The 26,042-nt window shown below is 36.3% G+C and overlaps 1 protein-coding gene across 1 annotated transcript in view; it reads left to right on the top strand.

Moving 5' to 3' along the window:
- LOC136842439 (renalase-like) overlaps nucleotides 1-26,042 on the top strand; it is a 111,579-nt gene that overhangs the window by 73,108 nt on the left and 12,429 nt on the right. The window contains exon 2 of the mRNA XM_067109773.1: nucleotides 370-463. Coding sequence (XP_066965874.1) covers nucleotides 425-463 — 39 coding nt within the window. The 5' untranslated portion in view covers nucleotides 370-424. The remainder of the gene's footprint in view (nucleotides 1-369; nucleotides 464-26,042) is intronic.

Genomic DNA, 26,042 nt, shown 5'->3' with positions numbered 1-26,042 from the left:
GCTTGTTAGTGGCTTTGATCTTTGTTTTGGGGAGTTTTCTTGTTTATGTCGAGACTTTATTTATTTTACTTTGTACCCGGAAGACAAATTGAAAGTTTCAGTGAACCTGGTCTTTAATTTTCACCTTTCATGTGGTCGTTGGAAGTATATATTTGTCACGTGCAGTTTATGACTTATTATATATATATATATATATATATATATATATATATATATATATATATATATATATATATATATATATATATATATATATACGTGGATTTAGTGATATATATATATATATATATATATATATATATATATATATATATATATATATATATATATATATATATATATATATATGATGAACCTCTACCGTTTCAGGAAGGGAATGACATGACTGATCACATCAAAATCTCCCCCTGCAACGGAAGTAGAAATGAGTTACAACACTTTGGAAAGGGATCCTTCCAATAAGGTAATTAACTGATAATTTACATTCGTTCGCAACAGTGCCTCCTTGTCTCCTACTAACCTTTCTACCCTAACCCCTCCCCTCCCCTCCTATTCCCCACCCCTCCAATCCTACCTCCCGTGTGCCCTAGATATGAGGCACTTTCACTTTCTGCCGTGCCCCGGGGCTCCCAGACATTTCCACTTTCGCTTTTAACGATGGGACGAACACCAATACATTTTCTCTCTCTCTCTCTCTCTCTCTCTCTCTCTCTCTCTCTCTCTCTCTTGTGGTGTTGCTACGATTCTTTTGACACGGTATTATTATATAAGTACTGTGATGTAAGATTTTCTGTCCCGAGGCAAGTCACGTTTTCTATAGCTTTGTTTTGGTTCACAGAAAACGGCAATTGACTTTTTGGCCATTTCGAAAGTTTGTCTCGGTTAAATTCCGTTATTGTGGGACTTTTTCATTGAAAAGGTAGGCCTTACAGGCCGCTAAACTCATAGTTCCAAGGATAAAGAAATAAACATCAGCCAAATAAAGAAGGAACGATATAAACATGGGAATATGGTCGAAACAGATACCCGAACAGTCTTCATTTTGATGAAGGTATTTCATGGAGTGTACTCCCTACTTTTAAAAACAAATGCTAGTTAAATCTTTATTTTTCTTAGGTATTGCAATGGATCAAAGATATTATCTAACACTTGTTATTATTATAGAAAGCAAACCAAAGGGACTGTCTTCTTAATATTATTATTATTATTATTATTATTATTATTATTATATTATTATTATTATTATTTTAGAAGATGAACCCTATTCATATGGAACAAGCACGCGATGCAAGAGAAGGTAAAGGGAAATACAGAAATGAGAGATCTCACTTATTAAAAAGGAAAAATGAATTAAATGAATAAATAAAGGTGTAAAAGCTCGATAAACACACACACACACACAGACCCATACCCTCTTCAAACCCATCGCCAAATGCGGTATGCAAACACCTGACTCAGCAGTAAAATCATGCGCAAAAAGCGATCGGGAAAAGCCATACCGGGTATCACGTAGTATCCGTGAATATTCGGGTTCTGGCAGCAGTGTAGGAGTCGTCCTCGGCAGCACAAAGCCGGGGTACTGAAGTCTAGCCAACCGAACAGGACTGGCGAGGCTGCGGGAAGAGACGTGGTCGCCGCGATTATCCCGGTCAGAAGCAGTATCGTCTGTGCCTTCATCGTCCTGTGAAAATAAATAAATTTAAGAAAAAAGGAGAGGTTGAAATATTATGTCTTCTAAGTGCATGAAATATTGGGATATGTCTTGAGCTGATTAGCATGAAGATTTTGGAACCAACTGGTTACCTGGCAACGGGACCTACAGCTTATTGTGGAAGCCGGGTTATACCGAGAAATGAATTTTATCGCCAGAAATAAATTCCTCTGATTCTTCATTGGCCGGGCGGAGAATCGAACGCAGGGCCCAGCAAAGCGCAAGCCGAGTTTGAATGAAGATTAAAACTGCTTGCGGTTGCTTGATGATTGATTGGTCTTGTCTCGTGGGTGAATTTGATATTTCGATGGTGGTTCAATATTTGATTTAGTGATAATTTGTCTCTCTCTCTGTTGGCCCAGCGTTCGAGTCTCCGACCGGCCAATGAAGAATTAGAAGAATTTATTTCTGCTGATAGAAATTCATTTCTCGTCATAATGTGGTTCGGATTCCACAATAAGCTGTAGGTCCCGTTGCTAGGTAACCAGTTGGTTCTTAGCCACGTAAAATAAGTCTAATCCTACGGGCCAGCCCTAGGAGAGCTGTTAATCAGCTCAGTGGTCTGGTTAAACTAAAATATAATTAACTTTCTCTCTCTCTCTCTCAAGGTATCTTGCAAATATAATGCTGTGCCTGTTCGAAAATAAATGATTGTAAGATTGCAAAATGCAATGACATAAAGTCAGTTTCCATTCTTCCAGTGCTGTGTTTGCTACTTATAAAAAATTGGAATGCAGTGCAAGAATCGTTAGGAGTTTGCTGTGACGCTCTTTTAATCAACCTCACTAGTTGCATTCATCTTCATTTTCATCGTTTACCTGAGGAGGCAATACCTTTTGGCTTTCACCTGGTCTCCCAGGTGGGTCAGTGACCTTTGCTATTGGACGAGGGCCCAGAGATGTCCATATTTGTCTTAATGTACTCACACACACACATACATAAGAGTACACTAATGTATACACTAGCCAGACCCGAGGTCGAGTCTCCGGCCGGCTTATGAAGAATTAGAGGAATTTATTTCTGGTGATAGAAATTCATTTCTCGCTATAATGTGGTTCGGATTCGACAAGAAGCTGTAGGTCCCGTTGCTAGGTAACCAGCTGGTTCTTAGCCACGTAAAATAAGTCTGATCCTTCGGGCCAGCCCTAGGAGAGCTGTTAATCAGCTCAGTGGTCTGGTAAAACTAAGGTATACTTAACTTTTATATATATATATATATATATATATATATATATATATATATATATATATATATAGGTTATATATATATATATATATATATATATATATATATAATATAGGTTTACTATTTGTGTTTACTCCTGTCTGGTGTTCCGCAGGGTATCGTCTTGGAAACTTCTCTGTTTTCAGCCAACATTAACGACCCAATTGCTAATCTTGAAAACAGATTGATACATTGGGCATATGACATACCCCATGTTGATAATGTTATCAATCCCCCATGTTGCCCAGTCCCCACCTTTCCCCTCCTGGCCTCACCCCACCAAAGCCGATTTGAAAATAAGGAAGCAGCTACTAAATTATTCGGATTGGACCAGTAAGCATTGTAGTCAGTGGGGTATGAAGAGACAGTCTGAGTGTCCGTTCATACGTGCGATGTTGTCACGCATGTAATTCATCGTTTGTGTGTGTGTATGTGTGTTTGTGGTGGGTTGAGCGTTTTGATGATAGTGTATCTTGACGTGTGTGCAGCATAGTTATATTCAGCGTTGGCTTTAGGAATGTATATATTGCATGAATGTTCATTCATGTGTATTGTCGTCCGAATTATCTTTCGTTATCTCTTCTTCCTCTTCCTGTCGTTACTTTTCTTTTTCACTTTCCCCACCTCCTGCTCATCAACCTCTTCCTTTCGTTCTTCCTTATATGATTTCTTCACAACCTCTCCTTTCGTTGTTACCATGTCTTCTCCTCACTTTCCCTCTCTTCTTCTTCTTCTTCTTCTTCTTCTTCTTCTTCTTCTTTCCTTTGCTTAGTTTATATTAAGTTGGCTTATGCCAGCATGTGTCTTTGTGGTATAAAGTGTCGAAAAGAACGTTATAAGAGGCCCGTTGTGGACCTCTGGACTTGTCACAACCAACAGAGACGACCCCCTTCTCCCCTTCCTTTTTTCTGTTTATTCATTTCTACTCTTCTTCTTCATCTTCTTCTTCTTCTTCTTCTTCTTCTTCTTCTTCTTCTTCTTCTTCTTCTTCTTCTTCTTTATTTGCATTGTAAGACAGCAAAGCTTTTTCCGTGCAAGTGCGTTCAGCTTAGCGTATTTTTTTTTGGTTCTCGGTATGAGTTGAAAATTATTATTATTATTATTATTATTATTATTATTATTATTATTTCTGCAGCCGTAGGTATTATACTTAAGGAATAGTTGTTGTGTGGGTGTTCCTGTCGTGATACTTATCTTATTTATTTTCCTAAATTTAGATTAATCTGAACGGGACTTTTAAGAGAACGTTTCTCATTTGAAGAATTTCATTGCAGTTTTGGAAGTGTACGGAATTTATTTTCGTTTCTATGTTGTCTATATTTATTCTTTATTTTTTTAGTTCCACACCCAAAAAGTGGCAATAGTGTTGTATTGTTTACAAACATACCTGACATTATTTTTCATTCATTCCTAGTTTCATGTTTGTGAAGCTTTGTAATTTCCACACAAATTATTTTAAGTCATTTGGATTTTGTCGCGCATTTTTCAAACGTTATTTTTAAGTTCATATGGTAAAAGAAATAAGCTGCTTGGATTCAAAGAAACTCATTTAAAATCATTTTTCCCGTATATGTATCGCTTGAAGTCAGCAGTGCTTTCTGGACCCAAAAAAATCAGTAGAGAGGATTATGTTGCGTTCTGTAAATTTCTACACGACAATGACTTTCACTGACATATTATCTTACGTCGACGGGGCTTGATGGATGAAGTATACCTGTGACGTCTTTTGTGCTTTTGCTTTCGTGATGTAATTCTGCCGGGCCTGGCGGTATTAATCATCTACGCAAGACGAATTCAGAAGTGTTCGAATTTAGTGTTCGGTGGCACGCCATGGTGGACAGTTTGGAAAAAAAGTTTTGGGAGGTTTAAAAAGCGGACTTTGTATGTATGTATGTTGTATGTTCATTATATGATATTTGTATATTTAATATGTATGTGTGTGTATTTATATATTCATATATATTATATATATATATATATATATATATATATATATATATATATATATATATATATTTCAGAAATGCCGACCAAGTATATAGTCCATTGTTACTTATCAGTTAATGACTTTAAAGAATGATAACTTTAGGAAAATGTAAAACAATGTCTGTACATACGTATCTATATATATATATATAATATATATATATATATTATATATATATATATATATATATATATATATATATATAGTATATATATTATATATATATATATTTATATATTATATATATATATATATATATATATATATATATATATATATATATATATATATATATATATATATATAGACTGTAACTTATGCAGAAACTGTAAATTCTTCTGTGAAGAAAACTAAAATACTGCCTAGTCTCAGTCAGTTCCTGATGAGGTAACCTCATAGAATGCCGATACGTTTGCCCCCTGGCTTTGAAACTGCATTCAGAACTGCCTCACGGACTAAAATAGCTGTTTACGTTTAAAAAAAAAGTAACAAAAATGACGAAAAACCGAACAGAACAAGAGGCGAGAATATGATCACCGTTTCCTGAACATTTTTATAAAAAAGCAGCCGAACCTTGCAAGTGATGATGTAACCGACGCCACTTCCCTGGAAGGGAGCGTGCGGTCAGCTGATTACCCATTCCGCCAGTTCTAAGTGACGCCTCCTCGGATCCGCCCTTGAAATTGCCTTCCTTAGCCAACTCCTCCTCGAGGCCTGTTTCATTCACAGCGCCGAGGAATCCCCGCCGAAAAACGTGTCCACCTTCACCCCCCAAAGCTGTTTCTGAGTCCGTTAGGCTTCTTAGCCAGAGCAGAGTAGTGGATGAATTGCCTAACTTGGATAAGAAGGCGATTACAAGTAAGAAACTGGAAATAGGAAAGGGGGAAAGGTTCGGGCAGGCACACTCACTTCTTTCTGTTGCCAGTTCGTCCACTTTCCGGTATGACGTGTCATCAACACGTTGAAAACTTGTCGCAGACATCTAGCAAACTGGTTGACAACAAGTCATCGACTGTAAATGGAGAAAGATTCATTGTCCAGTGCTGGATAATTGTATAAAGCACTGGTTAGGATTACCAGTAAGTCGTTGACTTGTATTCAACATGTTTGTGATTTGTATGCGATAAGTTACCAACACGTGTTTGTGACATGTTTTACTGAGGATGGGGTAGACCCATCTGCTCGTCTCTATTTGAGTGCTGGGTGTCTCAGAACGAATTTGAAAATATGAAATTCCCAAGGTTTAGAACCTTTGTTATCTAAGCTAGATCGAGCTACAGGAAAAAAGTTAAATCATTAAAACATAATGTTGCTGTAATTGTTGTTTGAACCCGTGATACCAGCACGGGCTCTTGCTTCATAGTAAAAAAAAAAAAAAAAAAAAATCCGCGTAGGGGGTTAGTGCCGTGGTGCACCTCACGGGGTGTGCTGTGGGCATTACTAAAGGTTCTTGCATCATCCCTTCGGCCCCGAGCTACAACCCCTTTCATTCCTTTTACTGTACCTCCTTTCATATTATCTTTCTTCCATCTTGCTATTCACCCTCTCCTAACAATTATGTGCAACTGGGAGGTTTTCCTCCTGTTAAACCTTTCAAACCTACACTTTCAATATCCTTTCCAGCGCTGAATGACCTCATAGGTCCCAGTGCTTGGCTTTTGGTTCCATTCCGTAGTAAATCATTAGATGATCAAAGTATTCCAAGTAACTGCACATTGTATAGGACACAAAGGATTAATTGTCAGCTTTGTGAGAGAAAATATCTCGGTCTGTTCATGAATATAAATATGACTCTGCTGTCAGGAAGTTCTGGTGTCAAACACTGAAAATGATGTGGTCAGTGCGCACACACAGCCTGCTTTTGTTTCGTGTGACATGAACTTGTGTTGAGATACAGTAAATACACTTTCTCTCTCTCTTTTTTTCTCATAAGGAATAGTTGTATACACACATATACACACACACACACACACACATATATATATATATATATATATATATATATATATATATATATATATATATATATATATATATATATTTCTTCTTTCGACCCTTATTAATCCCACTGTATAGCAGGGTCGGCCGCTCGAGTCATCTTTCTCCATCTATTTCTATTCCTTGCATTGTCTTCGCCCAGTTTTCAGTAAAATTTTTGGGATGCAGATTGCAACCCCCACATATTGACCCAGCATAGTCAAAGGGCCTTTGTGACGATGGTGTCTGATATTTCTCGGTGATCCTCCACCTGTAATACTGATCTGACTAAAATTCAATGGTCAGGTTGACAACGTGACCTCATTCCGATAATCTGGGTGCGGGTTCGAATCCTGCAATCGGACATCAGAATTACTTCATATTTCTTGCACTTGAATCTAAGGCTTTGTAGTGACAAGCGTATCCAAGAAGTGTGAAGAATTCGAAAAGTTAAGAGGACATTGTGGCTGTTACAACTGCATACGTATCTCGTAAAATGTGACCTGTAGAATATATATATATATATATATATATATATATATATATATATATATATATATATATATATATATATATATATATATATATATATATATATATATATATATATATATTTGTGTGTTTGTGTGAGGGCTTGTCTGCATGAATGAAAAACAGAAACCCTTACTCATCAGGTTATGACGACTTCGACTAAAGCGTTCTTCACGTAATGACGCGAGTGAGTACTCTTGCGCCACCATCACCCAAAAGTACTTACGTTTCCACTTAAATGCCTCTTCTACTTTGAATACCCTTTCATTTCCGCCGAATCCACTTAAAAAAGTGACCGTGTGGGACGGACGATGATAATAATCATCGCCACGCCAATTCAGGAGGGAGGGATGGTAGGGGGGGTGTAAGGGAGTCATAATATAAGTTTTTCTTTGCATATTATAGTTGCGACATATCAACATTCACTGGTATTCCCTTTCGGCTTTATTTTTTTTTTTTTTTTTGCGTCTTGTTATTTTCGCCGTCTTGCGACATCTTAAGAATTTCTCTTTCTCTTTCCAGCGCGTATCAGCGATAGTATACGAGTATGTTGCTCGTCGTTTGATACACTGTAAATAAAGAATAAGGATTTCATTCCCGTGCCATTTTTTGAAGGTTAGTTTTTTAAGGGCATTATTGTTAAATATTTCAAGATTTAAAATTTTCCCCTCACAATCTCCACCACGATCGGCTTTCATTATTATTATTATTATTATTCAGGAGATGAATTATTATTATTGACTTGAAATTCAGCTTTAAAGAATGGACGGGTCGGTATCGTTTACCCTTGGCCGCGTTCGAGTTCCGACCGGCCAATTCGAGGAATTTATTTCTGGTGATGAATTCATTTCTCGTTGTAATGTGGCTCGGAACAATAAGCAGGTCCCAAAGCTAGGTAACCATTGCTACGTAAAATAAGAAATTCTAGGAGCTGTTAAGCTCAGTGGTAAAGAATATGATGTTTTTTTCTAAAAAGAATGGTATTCAAGAAAGAAGTAACAGAAGGGAAATACAGAAATAGAAGATCAGTTATTAGAAAAAGGATAAATTAACAAATGAATAATTAAACAAATAAAAATGGAAGTAAAATATTAAAATACAAGGAAAATTGTATTAAGGTAGTAATGCATTACATCTTCGCTTGAATTGAATATAGAATTGAATATAGAATTTAGGCCAGAGGGCTGTGAGGTATCTCTCTAAATGGACAAGACGAATTTATGAACAGAATAAAATCAATTGACGCCGAAAGAGCATAACAAAGTCCCTCCTCCCAACTAGTTCATCCCGTAGGGGGGTTAGTTCCGTCAGGGAACCTCACGCGGTGCACTGTAGGCATTACTTGAGGTTCTTTGCAGCGTCCCTTCGGCCCCTAGCTGCAACCTCTTTCATTCCTTTTACTCTGCCTCCGTTCATATTCTCTTTCTTCCATCTGACTTTTTTCCCTCTCCTAACAATTGTTTCATAGTGCAACTGCGAGGTTTTCCTCCTGTTACACCTTTCAAAACTTTTTACATTCTTTTTCCGTTTCAGCACTGAATGACCTAATAGGTCCCAGCTCTTGACCTTTGGCCAAAAGTCCATATTCCTTCCTTCCTTCCCAACTAGTTTAAATAGACATAATTTGATGACCGAATAGATCCTGCTTATTAATGATTATAACCTTGAAGTATTCTGTGATATTTTGTCTTCTTAGCTTAGAGGCCTGTGGGACAGTCAGCCTGAAGCCTGTATCTAGCCCTGGTTTAGCAGATATAAAGAAAAAGTGAGGCTTAATCCCAAAGAAAGCAATAGACCTAATTCTTAAGGGATCAGACGATTTTAAAACCCAGCGAAAACAGGAATGGGAATAAAAATTTCGAATCCTGACAGTAAGAAAAGAAAGACGTTAGTGAAAACTTTGCAACATGAGAATGACAAATTTCCTCTGGGTAGATGTGAGAATGGGTGGCCTGCCTGGCATTAAAAGGCCGTCTGAGAGATGGAAGGGACGAGAAGAGAGAGAGAGAGAGAGAGAGAGAGAGAGAGAGATACATCACTTGTCTTTTTTTTCATAGCTGTTTTCTGTAACTAATTATTTGTATATTCTCGGATAGAAGCATGCCATTGTTTTGAACCGACCTGGCCTCTAGTTTTGCTTATGCTTCGATTACACACTTATCCTTACATACACACATGCACACACACACACACACACACGCACGCTTGGACACATGTAAGTACGCACGTATGTATGCATGCAATATATATATATATATATATATATATATATATATATATATATATATATATATATATATATATATATATATATATTTATATGTACATATACAGTATGTACCTATATGTTTACACCTGAATACATATACTTATTTATTATATATATATATATATATATATATATATATATATATATATATATATATATATGTATATAGATGTATACGCATACATATATGTATATATATAAAATATATATATATATATATGTGTGTGTGTATATATATACACATATATATGCACACACATACATACATCCTTCCTCTGTGAAACTGGTCAGTGTGATGGAAATAAAAAAGAATATTTATTTTCGGATAAATCCAGCTTAATTGGAGTGCAGCAAACACAGAACGACGACTTAATACGCCTCCAGAAGTCTTGCGCACGGAAAATATAATATTTCCAAATGACAATCAGGGGGCGTTCATACGCACGCAAGCGAAAGTGACGTCCATTGCTGTCGTCATGAACGGGTCGTATTTACGTCGAAGACTTCAAATCTGTCTCTTTTAACTGCCGCCAATTTTAGTTTTCTGTAAAAGACAGCTTTTGTGACGGCTTTGTCAGTCCTTCCGCATTATTTTTCTGTCCGCCCTCAGACCTTAAAAACTATTGAGGCTAGAGGGCTGCAAATTGGTATGTTGATCATCCAGCATCCGCTCATCAAACATACCAAATTGCAGCGCTCTAGCTTCAGTAGTTTTTATTTTATTTAAGGTTAAACTTAGCCATAATCGTATACCGATAAAGGTACCGACAACACATGCCACCACCGGACCGTGGCTGAGAGTCTCATGGGCCGCGGCTAAGAATTTCATGGACCGTGGCTGAGTTTCGTAGGCCGCGGCTGAAAGTTTCATACGGCATAATACGCTGTACAGAAAACTCGATTGCGCCGAAGAAACTTCGGCGCATTTTTTCTTTTTTTCCCTCTCTCACACTTCTGCTGATGAAAAGACAAGAAATATATTTTTGCTCTTGCAATGAAGTTAGGTTTTTTTTTTTTTGTTAATTTAAATTTTTGTTTTAAAGTATTTTATTCATATTAGTGGAAACATTTATATACTAAATGAACATGTGTGAATCCATAATTTTTGCTTCATTTTTCATATTAATGTGCAATGTTATTTCACTCACATATTTTGCCTATACTAATGTGTGATTGAGGTTTCATATATGTGTATAGGACATATATATATATATATATATATATATATATATATATATATATATATATATATATATATATATATATATATGTATGTATGTATATGAATATATATATACATTATATATATATATATATATATATATATATATATAGACATATATGTATATATATATATATATGTATATATGTATATATGAATGATTCTAATTTAAATATTTACCAATCATAAGACAATGTATATTAGATACGTGTGCTTTGACAATGGCCTCTTATAATAGGATACTTTTATTTTAATTGATTAAAAAAAAACTGTATTGTCTTGTTTTCCGTAAAAGTTTGGCTTCAAATCCAACTCGGGAGTAACTCCTGAATATTCCTCATGAATCTCCAGATCTCAAAAATGTCAAAAGACGAAATCCATTCCCAAAATACGCCACCAATTCCATAACAGTTTTTTTTTTGTAAGTCTTTATCGAAACTTTTTTTTGTTCACCAAATCTTGTCACCAAATACTTTTTTTGTAACAGTCACCAAAGCAAAACATTTTTTGTAAGTCACCAAACCAAAACTTTTTTTTGTAACAGTCACCAAAGCAAAACATTTTTTGTAACAGTCACCAAAGCAAAACATTTTTTTTACCAAAGCAAAACATTTTTGTAACAGTCACCAAAAAAAACATTTTTGTAAGTCACCAAACCAAAACTTTTTTGTCTTGCAAAACATTTTTGTAACAGTCAAAAGCAAAACATTTTTTGTAAGCTTCAAAACTTTTTTTGTAACAGTCACCAAAGCAAAACATTTTGTAACAGTCACCAAAAGCAAAACATTTTTGTAACATTCCTCAAACAAAACATTTTTGTAACAGTTCAAAACATTTTTTTGTAAGTCAAAACTTTTTGTAACAGTCACCAAAGCAAAACATTTTTTGTAACAGTCTCAAACATTTTTTGTCAAAGCAAAACATTTTTTTGTAACAGTCACCAAAGCAAAACATTTTTTGTAAGTCCAAACCAAAACTTTTTGTAACAGTCACTCAAAAATACAGCCAAACAAAACATTTTTTGTAAGTCACCAAACCAAAACTTTTTTTTGTAACAGTCACCAAAGCAAAACATTTTTTGTAACAGTCACCAAAGCAAAACATTTTTTGTAACAGTCACCAAAGCAAAACATTTTTTGTAACAGTCACCAAAGCAAAACATTTTTTGTAACAGTCACCAAAGCAAAACATTTTTTGTAAGTCACCAAACCAAAACTTTTTTTGTAACAGTCACCAAAGCAAAACATTTTTTGTAACAGTCACCAAAGCAAAAATTTTTGTTTTCACCAAAGCAAAACATTTTTTGTAACAGTCACCAAAGCAAAACATTTTTGTAAGTCAAAACAAAATTTTTTGTAACAGTCACCAAAGCAAAACATTTTTTGTAACAGTCACCAAAGCAAAAAAATTTTTTAGTAACCATCACCAAGGCAAAATATTTTTGTGTAACAGTCACCAAAGCAAAACATTTTTTGTAACAATCACCAAAGCAAAACATTTTTTTTAACAGACACCAAAGCAAAAGTTTTTTTTTTAACAGTCACCAAAGCAAACGTTTTTTTTTTTTTTTATAACAGGCACCGAAGCAAAAAAATTTTTGTGACAGTCACCAAATCAAGACATTTTTTTTTTTTGTAAGTCACCAAATCAAAACATTTTTTGTAACAGTCACCAAAGCAAAACATTTTTATAACCAGATTCACAACGAAACATATATTCAACCTTTTCCACTTCAAAACATTTCTGTAGCCCTAGCCCCCTCCTTCGGAAGAATACAGCATTTCTGCAGCCATTTACACAAACAAATCCAGCGTTCCAGCAGCCTTTCTTTACGAGGCTATAGTTGTCAACTGATTAATCCAGCTTTGGCCTAACATTGACCCCTTGCTCTTATTATTACAAATCCATCTTTCTTCTGTAAGAACGGAACTCTGTTTCAAAGACAAACAATACTTTCACCGAGGAGTTTCCACGTCCACTCAACAGTAAACACAGTATTTTGACAAGCCATTGGGTGCAGTTTGAAACGTAAACAATAAACTTTGTTTTCAAATGAACTCTGTCTTCTTCTTCCCTGAACGCCGTGTAGGAATTTGGCGCGAATCAGAATCAGCGCGCGAGACGACAGCAGCTACTCACGTGTTAACTCCGGCGTGGCCAGGACGATACAGATGGCTGCTTACTTTAGCCCAGACCTTTTTCTTTTTACACTCCGGGGAACATTCGCCACTCGCACCCGCCCTCTCTCTCTCTCTCTCTCTCTCTCTCTCTCTCTCTCTCTCTCTGTCAAATCGTCATTTCACCCACGCCCCTTTGCAAACCTTGCTACTTATTCTTACACCAACGAACAATGGCAGCAGTTTCTCTCTCTCTCTCTCTCTCTCTCTCTCTCTCTCTCTCTCTCTCTCTCTCTCAAATCGTCATCTCACTCACACCCATTTGGAGACCTCTTGCTACTTATTTTTCTTCCACCAACGAAGAAAAGAATGGGATTAGTCTCTCTCTCTCTCTCTCTCTCTCTCTCTCTCTCTCTCTCTCTCTCTCTCTCTCTGCAATCCAATTGCCCTTAAGCACGCCAGAGTGTAACAGTGTGTCAGGGAATTTGATTTTTGGTCCCTGGCCAAATGAAATTCTGTCTAGGGGTAAACTGTGAATAAAGAAAGAGATGATTAGGTTTTGAGGTGCTCTTGAAAACGAAGCCAGTATTTTGTTATGATTTTTGTATAATGCAGCGTTGTTGGAATTACTATGTGTCTCACAAGATATGTCAAAGGGTCAATATTTCAAAAGGTAACAGGCAGGTTTCAGTGAGATTTTGCGGAGAGGTGGGCCAGTGACTGAGGAAGAACTGGTCACTCTTTGAAGAAAAGGCCGTTTATTTTATCGTTGCCCTGGGAAGGACTGAAACAGTGGCTTCCACATTTCATCACTGTCCTATCTCGTACTTCCACTTTTCCTTAAGGCCACAGTTACCAGCCTTCCGGGACTCCTGAGAGACAGCGCTCACGGACGCAAGTCTTACTGTCCTCCCTTGCAGTGACCGAGTGAAATCCCTCCTACTTTAATCATTTACTTACATTTTTAATTAATTTTTTTATTAAACTGGTAATTTATTTTTTCGTTTCTAAAAACTGATCTCTTCTTTCTGTATTTCCTATTACCTGTAAATTCTTCCTAATGAAAACCATATTCTATGGAAGCTTGAATTTCAAGTCAGTGGCTCCTGTTGGCTTGTTCCATATGAATAAGGTTTATCTTGTGAATAATAAATAATAATAATAATAATAATAATAATAATAATAATAATAATAATAATAACAGGTTACTTCTTTCAAATGAACGACATATTTTTTGGAAGCTTGAATTTCAAGTCAGTGGCTCCTGTTGGCTTGTTCCATATGAATAGGGTTCATCTTCTGAATAATAATAATAATAATAATAATAATAATAATAATAATAATAATAATAATAATAATTATTATATTTTCCCCGTCTCAGTTCCTAATTATATGGTAAAGAAGAAGACGAAGAAGAAGAAGAAGACGAAGAAGAAGAAGAAGACGAAGAAGAAGAAGACTAGGAACTCGGCAAACTCATCCAAGGATAAAGTAAACAAAACTGTTTTGTGCGTTGTAGCACAATCCTTAAAGTTTCCATTACTCGGCCACTTCCCGGGGGATTACCAATGCTTATTAAGCATTTCTTGCGGACGGGAGCGGCGAACCACAAAATCGCTGTTTCCTCCGTCGGTGAGAAGAGAGAGAGGGAGAGGGAGAGAAAGAGAGAGGAATTCTCTCTCACCTTTAAAAGAGTAAAGGTGAAGGTTGTTTGCTTAACCGAGAGTTCTTTATGATGTCATTACCTGCTCGTTTCTCGGATAGCAACGGAAATGTTTCAGGATTAATGATTTGCTCGTCGCGAGTGTTTTCAATGTGTAACTGTTTTTCTTGAGATGGTTTTAAGTGACTGTCGTTTGATGCCCTGAAATGGGTATCTGCAACATTTTCGAAACTGAGATATGCCACCTCTTGGGCTCGTGAAACACTAATACACAAGTTATTGCAGTTTCAGAATGATTCTTCAGTGCTTTTCACGAGAATTTAGGAGGTCCTGTTTGCAGTATCTGCAAAACCAGTAGTATTGCAAGGGAGTATCTACCATTTTTCTCAGTTTTGTATTTTTGCAGATACTGCAGTCTTCCATTTTAGGGCAGTGTTGTTTTGGTAATGTTGGCTTTTAGCGGAGAAAAGTTTTTAATGTTCATCAAAACGAAATGACATTCAATTAAGGCCTTTCTCATGTTTCGCGCGAGGCTTTCATTTGGAAAATCGATTTATACATTATAGGAGTCACAGAGAGAGAGAGAGAGAGAGAGAGAGAGAGAGAGAGAGAGAGAGAGAGAGAGAGAGAGAGAATATACTTACACACAAATTCAAAATAACAAAAGCTCTGCTAAGCGACGAATGAATCTGAAAAGGAAGGAGTCGCTCAATAGTCGTTTCAGTAACATCTGCGAGTACTGTACTTCTCTGCACTGTACTGTACTGTACTGTCCACGTATGGCAAGTAATTACAGTAGCGTATTTCGCAAGCGTGAGTTGAAACACCGACCAGAAAAGGCAATTATGGCTGCCATGACGTGAACAGAAAAATCATATGACGAAGCGGCGGACTTCAACATTCAGAAAGGGGAATTTTGAAGGCTTGCCGGTCTGCTGACAATGTCTTCTGGCAATCTGTGTTTGAAACAGTCTGTGGACATTGCTTTAGTTAGCCTTAATTGGATGCTCATGAACGCGCAATGTAGGTTCCAGTGTCTCGCTTAACTTAGGATATGTTTTATTATTATTATTATTATTATTATTATTATTATTATTAAAAATCTCATAATAGCAGGAGTCGCTAAAATGGTGAAAAAATCCACAGTGGTGTATATATATATATATATATATATATATATATATATATATATATATATATATATATATATATATATATATATATATTTACATTTACACCACTGTAAATGCATATGTCTATATATATATATATATATATATATATATATATATATATATATATATATATATATATATATATATATATATATATATATATATATATATATATATATATATATATTATATTTACACCTTGTGATTTCTTCACATTATTATTATTATTATTATTATTATTATTATTATTATTATTATTATTATTATTATTATTATTATTATTATCATCACCATTATTATTATTATTATTATTATTATTATTATTATTATTATTATTATTATTATTAAAGATTTTTCCTGTCAAAGATTTTTCCACCGTGCCTGTTGAATATCTCTTATAGCAACTAATGAGACTATTCACAGTAAGGACAAGAAATGCAGGTGCTCGTTTGTGGGACAAAAAATCAGTATGAGCTTGATAATGTTTGCAGATGGTACTGTATTGATTGGTGATAGTAAAGAAAAGTAACTGATGTGGTGAAAGTTTGAAAGGCTTTTCAAGCTGAGAAAGTTTTGAGTTTGCCGGGCAAACGAAAGCTAGGAAAATGGTATGAATGATGGTAGAAGAAAGAGTGAATGCAAAATTTGTAAAAATTATTATTATTATCATTTATGTTCCATTTTAATCAGAGTTAGCTGTGTGGATGCAGTGTCATTGGAACTTCGGAAGTTCAAGCGGAGATGCATTGCACTACTCTTCTTGCATTTTAATACATGTTTGTCTATGTGTTAATTCATTATTTATTGATTTATTATGTAATTTTTTTTTCTTTTTTAATAAGCGAGATCCCTTCTTTCTGTATTTCCCTTTACCTCCTCTCACTTCTTCCTAATAAACATCTCATTCTTTAGAAGCTTGAATTTTAAGTCAGTGGCCCCTGTGGTGAGCTTGTTCCCTATGAATAGGGTTCTTTTGAATAATAATAATAATAATAATAATAATAATAATAATAATAATAATAATAATAATAGAGGTCTTCTCAAAGGCTCCAGATGACGAGAGAGAGAGAGAGAGAGAGAGAGAGAGAGAGAGAGAGAGAGAGAGAGAGAGAGGTAGGTTCCATCTCTAGTAAATTGCAGGTCATACAACACTCGGCGAAGCGCTCCCAAGGAATCCTTGGTGATAACCAGACGGTGATATAACCAGTAGCAGTGGTTTGAGTAGTGTGGTTAGAGGCGTTCCGGGGATCATATCCCCGAGGCTAAGGACCGGAAGGAGAGAGAGAGAGAGAGAGAGAGAGAGAGAGAGAGAGAGAGAGAGAGAGAGAGAGAGTCGGCGTACCGTCGTCCTTCCTCGCGTAACGAAAACAAATTACTCTGGGATTGCGTCATCGATTGGGTCCTTGGAAGGTTCTCGGGAAATAGCTGACAGTCTTGTCAGAAATCATCGTCGTGAGTTTCTTTTACTTATCACCATATTGCCTTTGTCTTCGTCATTATTATTATTATTATTATTATTATTATTATTATTATTATTATTATTATTATTATTATTATTCAGAAGATAAACTCTATTCATATGGAACAAAACGGATTTAAAAAGAAAAAGATAAATTAATTAATTGATAAATAGATAAAAATGTATTCAAACGCAAGGTTTTTAATAGTAGTAAGAGTGGTGACACTATCAGTAGTTGTCCGTATTCATTACATAAAATTAATGCAAAATCTTCAAAGTCGCCCTGTCAGCAAATTAAGCAACCAAGAAATGGCAGACGTCGTTGGCTTATAACCCCACTGAAGATTCCTGGGACAGGTGTAGGGCCTAGCTACCTCATCCCAACAATACTCTCTGAAAATGCAGTGTATCCTTAGAGGAGGTAGTTCCAGTAAGGGTAAGCCTATGGGATGGGGTTGCCAGTCCCATATCCACCTCAACCTTGTCTGCGACGCACCACACTCAACTAACTATTCTTTCATACTGCTGCCTCTTACGGAAGAAAGATGCTTCACCTGTTTCAGATGGTTTGGGAAAGGAGGGTGACAACTGAATTGGACGTTTACCTGCGTTTTTCCGTGAAAGGCCGATGGGATGGGCGACCTGATAATCTGATCTAACCAGAGCCTATTAGGAGCAAGAAAAGAGAGAGAGAGAGAGAGAGAGAGAGAGAGAGAGAGAGAGAGAGAGAGTGGGGTATTCATTCAAAAGTTTGCGTAAAGGAGAGCTCGGTTTTTCCCAAGAGCTTCTCATTTCTGAATGGAAAACCCTGATAAAACCTAAACAACAGCTGTTTAACAATGGTGTACGAACTTCATATGTCTATAAAAGGAAAAACAATGTTAAACGCATCACCGCCGACACATTCACCCAGAGACATTCGCTTCTTCAGAGACCTGAAGCGTAATTGTATGCGGCGTCAAATTACCAGATGTCATTTTGATATCCGCCGCGCATTCCAGTGGCTGTAGAATGTTAACGAGTAAGAAATTCACATGACAGCGTTAAGGAAAAAACTTTCCGGTACCTCAGTTCATATTCTCTTTCTTCCATCTTACTTTCCACCCTCTCCAAACAATCGATTCGTAGTGCAGCTGCGAGGTTTACCTCCCGTTACACCTTTCAAACCTTTCTACTGTCAGTTTCCCTTTCAGCGCTGAATGATCTCATAGGTCCCAGCGCTTGGCTTTTGGCATAAATTGTTCTTAATTCTGTTCTATTCCATGGCTGAATATAGTGTTATAGCTTGGTGCCTCTAAGGTCAAACACTTTGAATGAAATTGCAATGAAATAGGAAGAAAATTTAATTGGCCTGAAAGTCGTTTTGACAAATTAGCAATGGCAGTCTGCGCGTGTGAAGGTTTATTCAAAATATCAGCAATGTTGGTTTGATCATTCCTTAAAATTCACTTTTAAAATATATATAAGTATATTTCGTCCTTTGTGTTTCTTTTATTTTTTTTTTTTTCCCCAATAAGATCAAGAGTCATTGCGCCTGCGCTATGCTTGTTGAGACAGAGTCTTAGTTATTATTAAAACAACAAACCAGATGAATTGATTTGCCAGTCTAAGTAACTGGCGCCACACAGATGTCAACCCCAGGATAATTTTGATACCGAAGGGACCATCATCGACCGAACTTTTCTGATTCTTAATGTTTTGCACAAGAGTGAAGAAAAGAGAATAAAGAGGAGAAAAAGATAATGTGCATAGGGGTATTTTAGCTGTTTAAGTCCTTGTCCATTTTGTGGGTCTTGCGCGAATAAGCCCGGACTGTCCACCACTAAGGAATGGGAATATGTGATGACCCAACCTACGAAAATAATAATTCTATGTAGTCACTCGGTGTTTTATTTCGCAAGGGTTGTTCTTTTTTTTTCTACCGTTCCCACATTTCAAAGCTGACGGCTTGGTATGACTGACTCTCTCTCTCTCTCTCTCTCTCTCTCTCTCTGTCTCCTATAAACACGTTATTTTTTTTAAGGCGATTGTTAGTTTTTTATTGTATGAATTTTCACACTCATTGTATGCGGTGGATGATTAACCAAATCTCTCTCTCTCTCGATTTTGGTACGTTTTATGGAGCTTCCCATTTTATTTTATTTCTTTACAGAATTTATAAAATTACAGTCCCCACATCACAGTTCTCTCTCTCTCTCTCTCTCTCTCTCTCTCTCTCTCTCTTATTAATAAGTTATTTTGCGACGGCTTAAAGTTTCGTAATCTTTACGTTTCTTATAAATTTTCCAAGCTTATGGCATATTGTGGTTTATTAGGCAATTTTCTCTCTCTCTCTCTCTCTCTCTCTCTCTTACGATTTTGTTATATTTACGAAGCTTTCCATTTTGTTTTATTTCTTTATAGATTTTATATGGTTACAGAGTCTCCCTCTCTCTCTCTCTCTCTCTCTCTCTCTCTCTCTCTCTCTCGCTAATCCGTTATGTCTTTTGTGATGGTTTTTATTATTATATATATTATTGTTTTGTTGTCCACAGTGATTGATTTCCTCATCTCCACTTCCGAATTCATTCTCTCTCTCTCTCTCTCTCTCTCTCTCTCTCTCTCTCTCTCTCTCTCTCTCTCTCTCTTTGGAAATACATTATTATCGAAAGTATCTTCCGGTGACGTGAAACTCTTTTTATATTTTTATTTATTTGTTTATATTTGTTACAATTTATTTATTTATGTTTATTTATTAAACAGATAACGTGTTTCTTAATTTTTTTTTTTTGGCGTTACCTATAAATGTGTACACCTAATAAATAATAATGTTTTTAATAACTTCAGTGATTTTGGTTTTTCATTTGACGTTAAAGTCGATTTACAATATATATATATATATATATATATATATATATATATATATATATATATATATATATATATATATTTATATATTTTAGTCTGATAAATAGATTATATTATATATATTTCATATTTTTTGAGTCTGATAAAATATTTTTTGACTGAAAAATATTTTTGTATTGTCATAAAGCAATCCAGTTTTTATGCGTATATATATATGTATATATATATGCATGTATATATATCAATATATATATATATATATATATGTATATATATATAATATATATATATATATATATATATATATATATATATATATATATAATATATATACATATATATATCAAACATCACCGTTCGTCAATGGCTTGGAAGTAAAGTCGAAACCGGTCGGGACCTACTGTTTCACCCGTGGTGATGTGTGACGAACGAACTACGTGTGGAAGTAATTATAATTGGATATATATATACATATATATATTTGTCTGTATGTGTAAAAAACATAATATTTGTTAATTCTGATAAACAAAACGCGAGCGAAAGTGTACCGACGCGACGCCATTATTCTACTTTCTCTGCGACTCTGACGAAAGGTTATAATTTCGCCGCTGTATTTTGCGTGTTCTACGGAGACGAGGGAAAAGGGAAATGGTGTTATTCTCTTGGTCTTTTTTATTCTCCTTCTTCTTCTTCTTCCTCTTCGTACTGTTATTATAGTGATGATTTTCTTATAATTCCTCCTGTTTGACTTTTGATTATGACCTCCTCACTTTTTTTTTGTGATCTCATAATCCTTAGTTGCTGTTCCTTTCTGTGTTTTTCTCTCATTTTTTTATTTTTCTTTTTTCTCTTTCGTTTAATTCCTTGTACTGTACTGTACTGTACAGTTCTGTGTACCCTTTCTCTACATAGGAACACTTTGTTCGGTTGAAACTTCCTAATTCTTCACTGGATGGGTCGATATCGTACTCGCCTAGCACTCTCCTAGGCCCGCGTTCGATTCTCCGGCGGGCCAGTGAAGGGTTAGAGGAGTTTATTTCTGGTGTAGAAATTCATTTCTCGGTATAACGTGGTTCGGATTCCACAATAAGCTGTAGGTCCCGTTGCTAGGTAACCAATTGGTTCTTAGCCACGTAAAATAAGTCTAATCCTTCGGGCCAGCCCTAGGAGAGCTGTTAATCAGCTCAGTGGTCAGGTGAAACTAAGGTATACTTAACTTTGTAGGAACTTCCTGAGCTATCAAATACTCCCGTTTGCTCATTCTAGAAATAATAATAATAATAATAATAATAATAATAATAATAATAATCATAATAATAGTAATAATGAAGAAACAAATCCGCAGTTATGTATATATACGTATATTCAAAGATAAAGCTGTATAGTTTTATCTTTAAATACGAGTATATGTACATATACATAACTGTGGATTTGTTTCTCCATGTTAAGACTCAGTATTTTTAATAATAATAATAATAATAATAATAATAATAATAATAATAATAATAATTTTTCTTAAATCACTTCTCTTCCACGTTAATATTGGTCTAACAACTGGCCAGTGTTCATATTTCGGCAAAGAGAAATATATAAACAGCGTTTATATGGCAGTTTTGTTCTCTATAGTCATAAGAAAAACTGAGAACACTCAGTGTAAGGTTAAATCACCCAATAATAATAATAATAATAATAATAATAATAATAACTTGCAAACTCTTCGGACCTTCCAGCAAAGCATTGAGAGTACTTACCGTCATACGTACGGAATGAGTACCTAGTCATTTCTGAGTTTAGGTATGACCCCCGTAGAGGGGTTAGTGTCGTCAGTGCGCGTCATGTAGGGTGCACTTTTGTAGGCAATTACTACCTCCTTTCATTGCTCTTTGTTTTGTGAGTCGGTAGAGCTGCGGACTGTCCTAGCTGATGACGAGTTAGAGGGAACCCCTTTCATTCCTTTGACTGATTCCACTCCTCAGGTCCTATTCTCAATTTTCTTCCATCTTACTTTAAGTCTCTCTCCCAACAGTCATTTTTCAGCTCAGAGCAACTGCTTTTAAGTTTTCCTTCCTTTTTATCACTTTTTAAAGTTTTTTACAGTCAATTTTCCGTTTCAGCGCTGAATGGCCCCATAGGTCCCAGCGCTTGCCCCTTGGCCTAAATTGTGTGTTCTATTCTACTCAGTAGTTCCTCATTGGATGGGTTGGTATTGTTCTCGGCTAGCACTCTGCTGGGCCCGCGCTCGATTCCCTGACCGGCCAATGAAGAATTAGAAACATTTACTTCTGGTGATAGAAATTAATTTCTCGTTATAATGTGGTTCGGATTCCACAATGAGCTGTAGGTCCCGTTGCTAGGTAACCAATTGGTTCGTAGCCACGTAAAATAAATCTAATCCTTCGGGCCAGCCCTCTCTAGGAGAGCTGTTAATCAGCTCAGTGGTCTGGTTAAACTTAAGGTATACTTATTCTACTCAGTTTATTTCTCGTCATAATGTGGTTCGGATTCCACAATAAGCTGTAGGTCCTGTTGCTAGGTAACCAATTGGTTCTTAGCCACGTAAAATAAGTCTAATCCTTCGGGCCAGCCCAAGGAGAGCTGTTCATCAGCTCAGTGGTCTGGTTAAGCTTAAGGTATACTTATTCAACTCAGTTTACGTGTTGCCAGAGAACCGATAAAACTACTACCACTCCTTTTCATGCTGGTCTGGTCCAGTTTAATCCGGATTCCAGCGCACGTATCACTCTCTGACCGTTACCCCATTGGCGTATGATTTGTGCGCGGTGGATTTGTGGTTTTGGTAATGCCTCTACATCGTCGAAAGCCTGGGAGTGTGAGGCTGGTAACTCGTACGAAGACAGATAGCGTGGAAACCTCACGTCTCTTTCAGTAAAAGTTCTGGGATGTGACAATGTAACCAGTTTCTGCATCAGATTGAGGTGATGAACGAGCCTGACTTGCCCCCCCCAACAACCCATTCATTCTCTCTCTCATTTATTTCTGGTGATAGAAATTCATTTCTCGGTATAATGCGGTTCGGATTCCACAAGAAGCTGTAGGTCCCGTTGCTAGGTAACCAATTGGTTCTTAGCCACCTAAAAATAAGTCTGATCTTTCGGGCCAGCCCTAGGAGAGCTGTTAATCAGCTCAGTGGTCTGGTGGGGCTAAGGTATACTTAACTTTTTCCAAGATCCAATGATTTTATGACTGTCTCTCATACACCTATTGAATTACTGTAGGCAAGATTTTTCAGATAAAAGGGAAAATGAATAAGAAATAGCTTAATATTAATTGTTCGTAAGTCACAGCTAGTATGAATAATCACAAAATAACATGAAACGAACAAAAACAATGATATCCCGGATGTATGATAACACAGACTTAACAACCCTCTGATTGTCGCGCCATTTCATTTGCCGATTTTGATACATATTTTCAAGAGTTTCTTCCAAAACATGAAATTAATTCGAATAAGGTCGAGCCAGTTCTACCCATGCAGATCGACACTGGACCGTTCCTAGCGCCAAATTGGGGCTGCGATATTTTAAAGCGCGACGCATAGGGATTAACTAGGCTCCCGCTATAGCTACGCTCCCTGTCAAGAACCGCATACCTCGGCCAGGCGTGAAACTGTCGAGATAATTCCGTGTTTCCAGTCGTCCCAAAATCCAAATAACAATCATCGTCGGCTGTTCAGCTCTCCCTTTCACTGGCTGGCATTGAAAATCCTTCCCGGGGTCAGAGACGCGCAGCGTTCGCGGGAGAAACTTAGACAATACCAAGCTTCTTATGCAACGGCGACTGTTTTCCCTAAGGCTTTCCCCGCCGGAGTTGGCTGGAGGCGTTCGTTACGTAAAGCTTTCTTTTTGCTGTATATTTATTCCCGGGGGAAAAAAAATGCCAGATTGTGGTATGATTGTGATTAGTGGAATTATGTCATATATATATATTGTCATTCTTTTCATGCTAATTTGCGACTTCCGACGCGACAGTAAAATTATATTGTATGATGGACGCTTTCTACTGACGTCCCTTGCCGATTTTACAATTAAAACAATAAAACCGGTTCGTTATTGTGCACGGTGTTTGTGTATTCAATACCAACTTATTTGATGCACGGAGCAATTTACAAAGTTGGTCACTGAGATTTCATCAGTAGTTTGATTCGAATATGTAGTGTTATTGTTTGCAATGTCGTTCATTGATATTTCAGATACGAACGTCGAGTCGAAATAGTAAACATCTAGTTTTAGATTTCGTTCTTGGGTGAAAAACAAAAGAAATGCACCTACGTAGAGATTTCATAGCATGAAAGAATCACACCAAACTAAAATTCACTAAAATGACTTGAAGATTTTTTATTTTTAACTTGACCTTCGAAACTATTTTCAGACTGAATTACTTTTAGTTATAGCCTTCAGTGCCGACCATAATTGATTTAAATGATTTTTTGAATGCCTCCAAAAATAAGCACGGTAGATATAATAATAATAATAATAATAATAATAATAATAATAATAATAATAATAATAATAATAATAATCTGCTGAAGAAGTTAAGTTAAGTATATCTTAGTTTAACCAGACCACTGAGTTGATTAACAGCCTCCTAGAGAGGGCTAATAATAATAATAATAATAATAATAATAATAATAATAATAATAATAATAATAATAATCTGTTGAAGAAGTTAATTTGAGTATATCTTAGTTTAACCAGACCACTGAGCTGATTAACAGCTCTCATAGAGAGGGCTAATAATAATAATAATAATAATAATAATAATAATAATAATAATAATAATAATAATAATAATAATAATCTGTTGAAGAAGTTGAGTATATCTTAGTTTAACCAGACCACTGAGCTGGTTAACAGCTCTCCTAGGGCTGGCCCGAAGGATTACATTTATTTTACGTGGCTAAGAACCAGTTGGTTACCTAGCAACGGGACCTGCAGCTTATTGTGGAATCCGAACCACATTATGACGAGAAATGAATTTCTATCACCAGAGATAAATTCCTCTAATTCTTCATTGGCCGCTCGGAGAGTCGAACGCTGGGCCAACAGCGTGCTAGTCGAAAACTCAACCCACCCCTCCAACGAAGAACTTGAAGTTAAGGAATAACTGACAAGAAGAGAGCTCATTTCTTTCCAACGGCTTGTATTTTGTTATTGGGAGTGAGCTGGCTGTATGCCGGCACGAACCCTTGCTGCTAGAGCAGCCCGTATCAACCCCTTGCCATTTGAAAGAAAGTACTTTGGTAAGCGTCAGTCGATGAGTGTGCTAGTCTCTCCAAGAACAGATATCTGACAACTCGCATTTGTCTACGGTTTAGAAGTTATAGCCAGTTAGGAGCAACATAAAAAGTTAATTTGCTGCAAATTTCCGTTGGAAGTAGAGAGACTTTCGGAAGATTCTCTCTGTAATGGCGCGTACACACCTGTTCCATATACGTGGATCGTATCATCGTTGTATATCACCCAGTGATACGATACGGTACAGCAGGTTTATGTATCCTCTTGTTGCGTATCCGCATGTTGTACCATCATTGCATATCACCCAGTGATACATAACGGTGCAAAAGGGTTATGCGTCCATACCTGTTCCACTTGTCGTATCATCGTTGCAAGGGGCAACAGTGTCATTCGGTTTCTTTTTGACTGGACGTGCAACAGGGATAATGCCATGCTTGCCGCCCATACGAGGCTATGTGAGTTTTGTACCATTCCTTTGGTGTGACGGCAAAAGACTGACAAATGGCGGGTCGAGCCCATTGCGTATCTTTTTATCATATTTTGACACGCAACGGTGCAACGCTTCCCTTTCCATACTGATACGCGACGGTGGTACGATACGTGG

This window comes from Macrobrachium rosenbergii, chromosome 10 (assembly GCF_040412425.1).
Source record: "Macrobrachium rosenbergii isolate ZJJX-2024 chromosome 10, ASM4041242v1, whole genome shotgun sequence".
NCBI classification, from domain to species: Eukaryota; Metazoa; Arthropoda; class Malacostraca; order Decapoda; family Palaemonidae; genus Macrobrachium; species Macrobrachium rosenbergii.
This window is presented reverse-complemented; position numbering and strand designations above follow the sequence as displayed.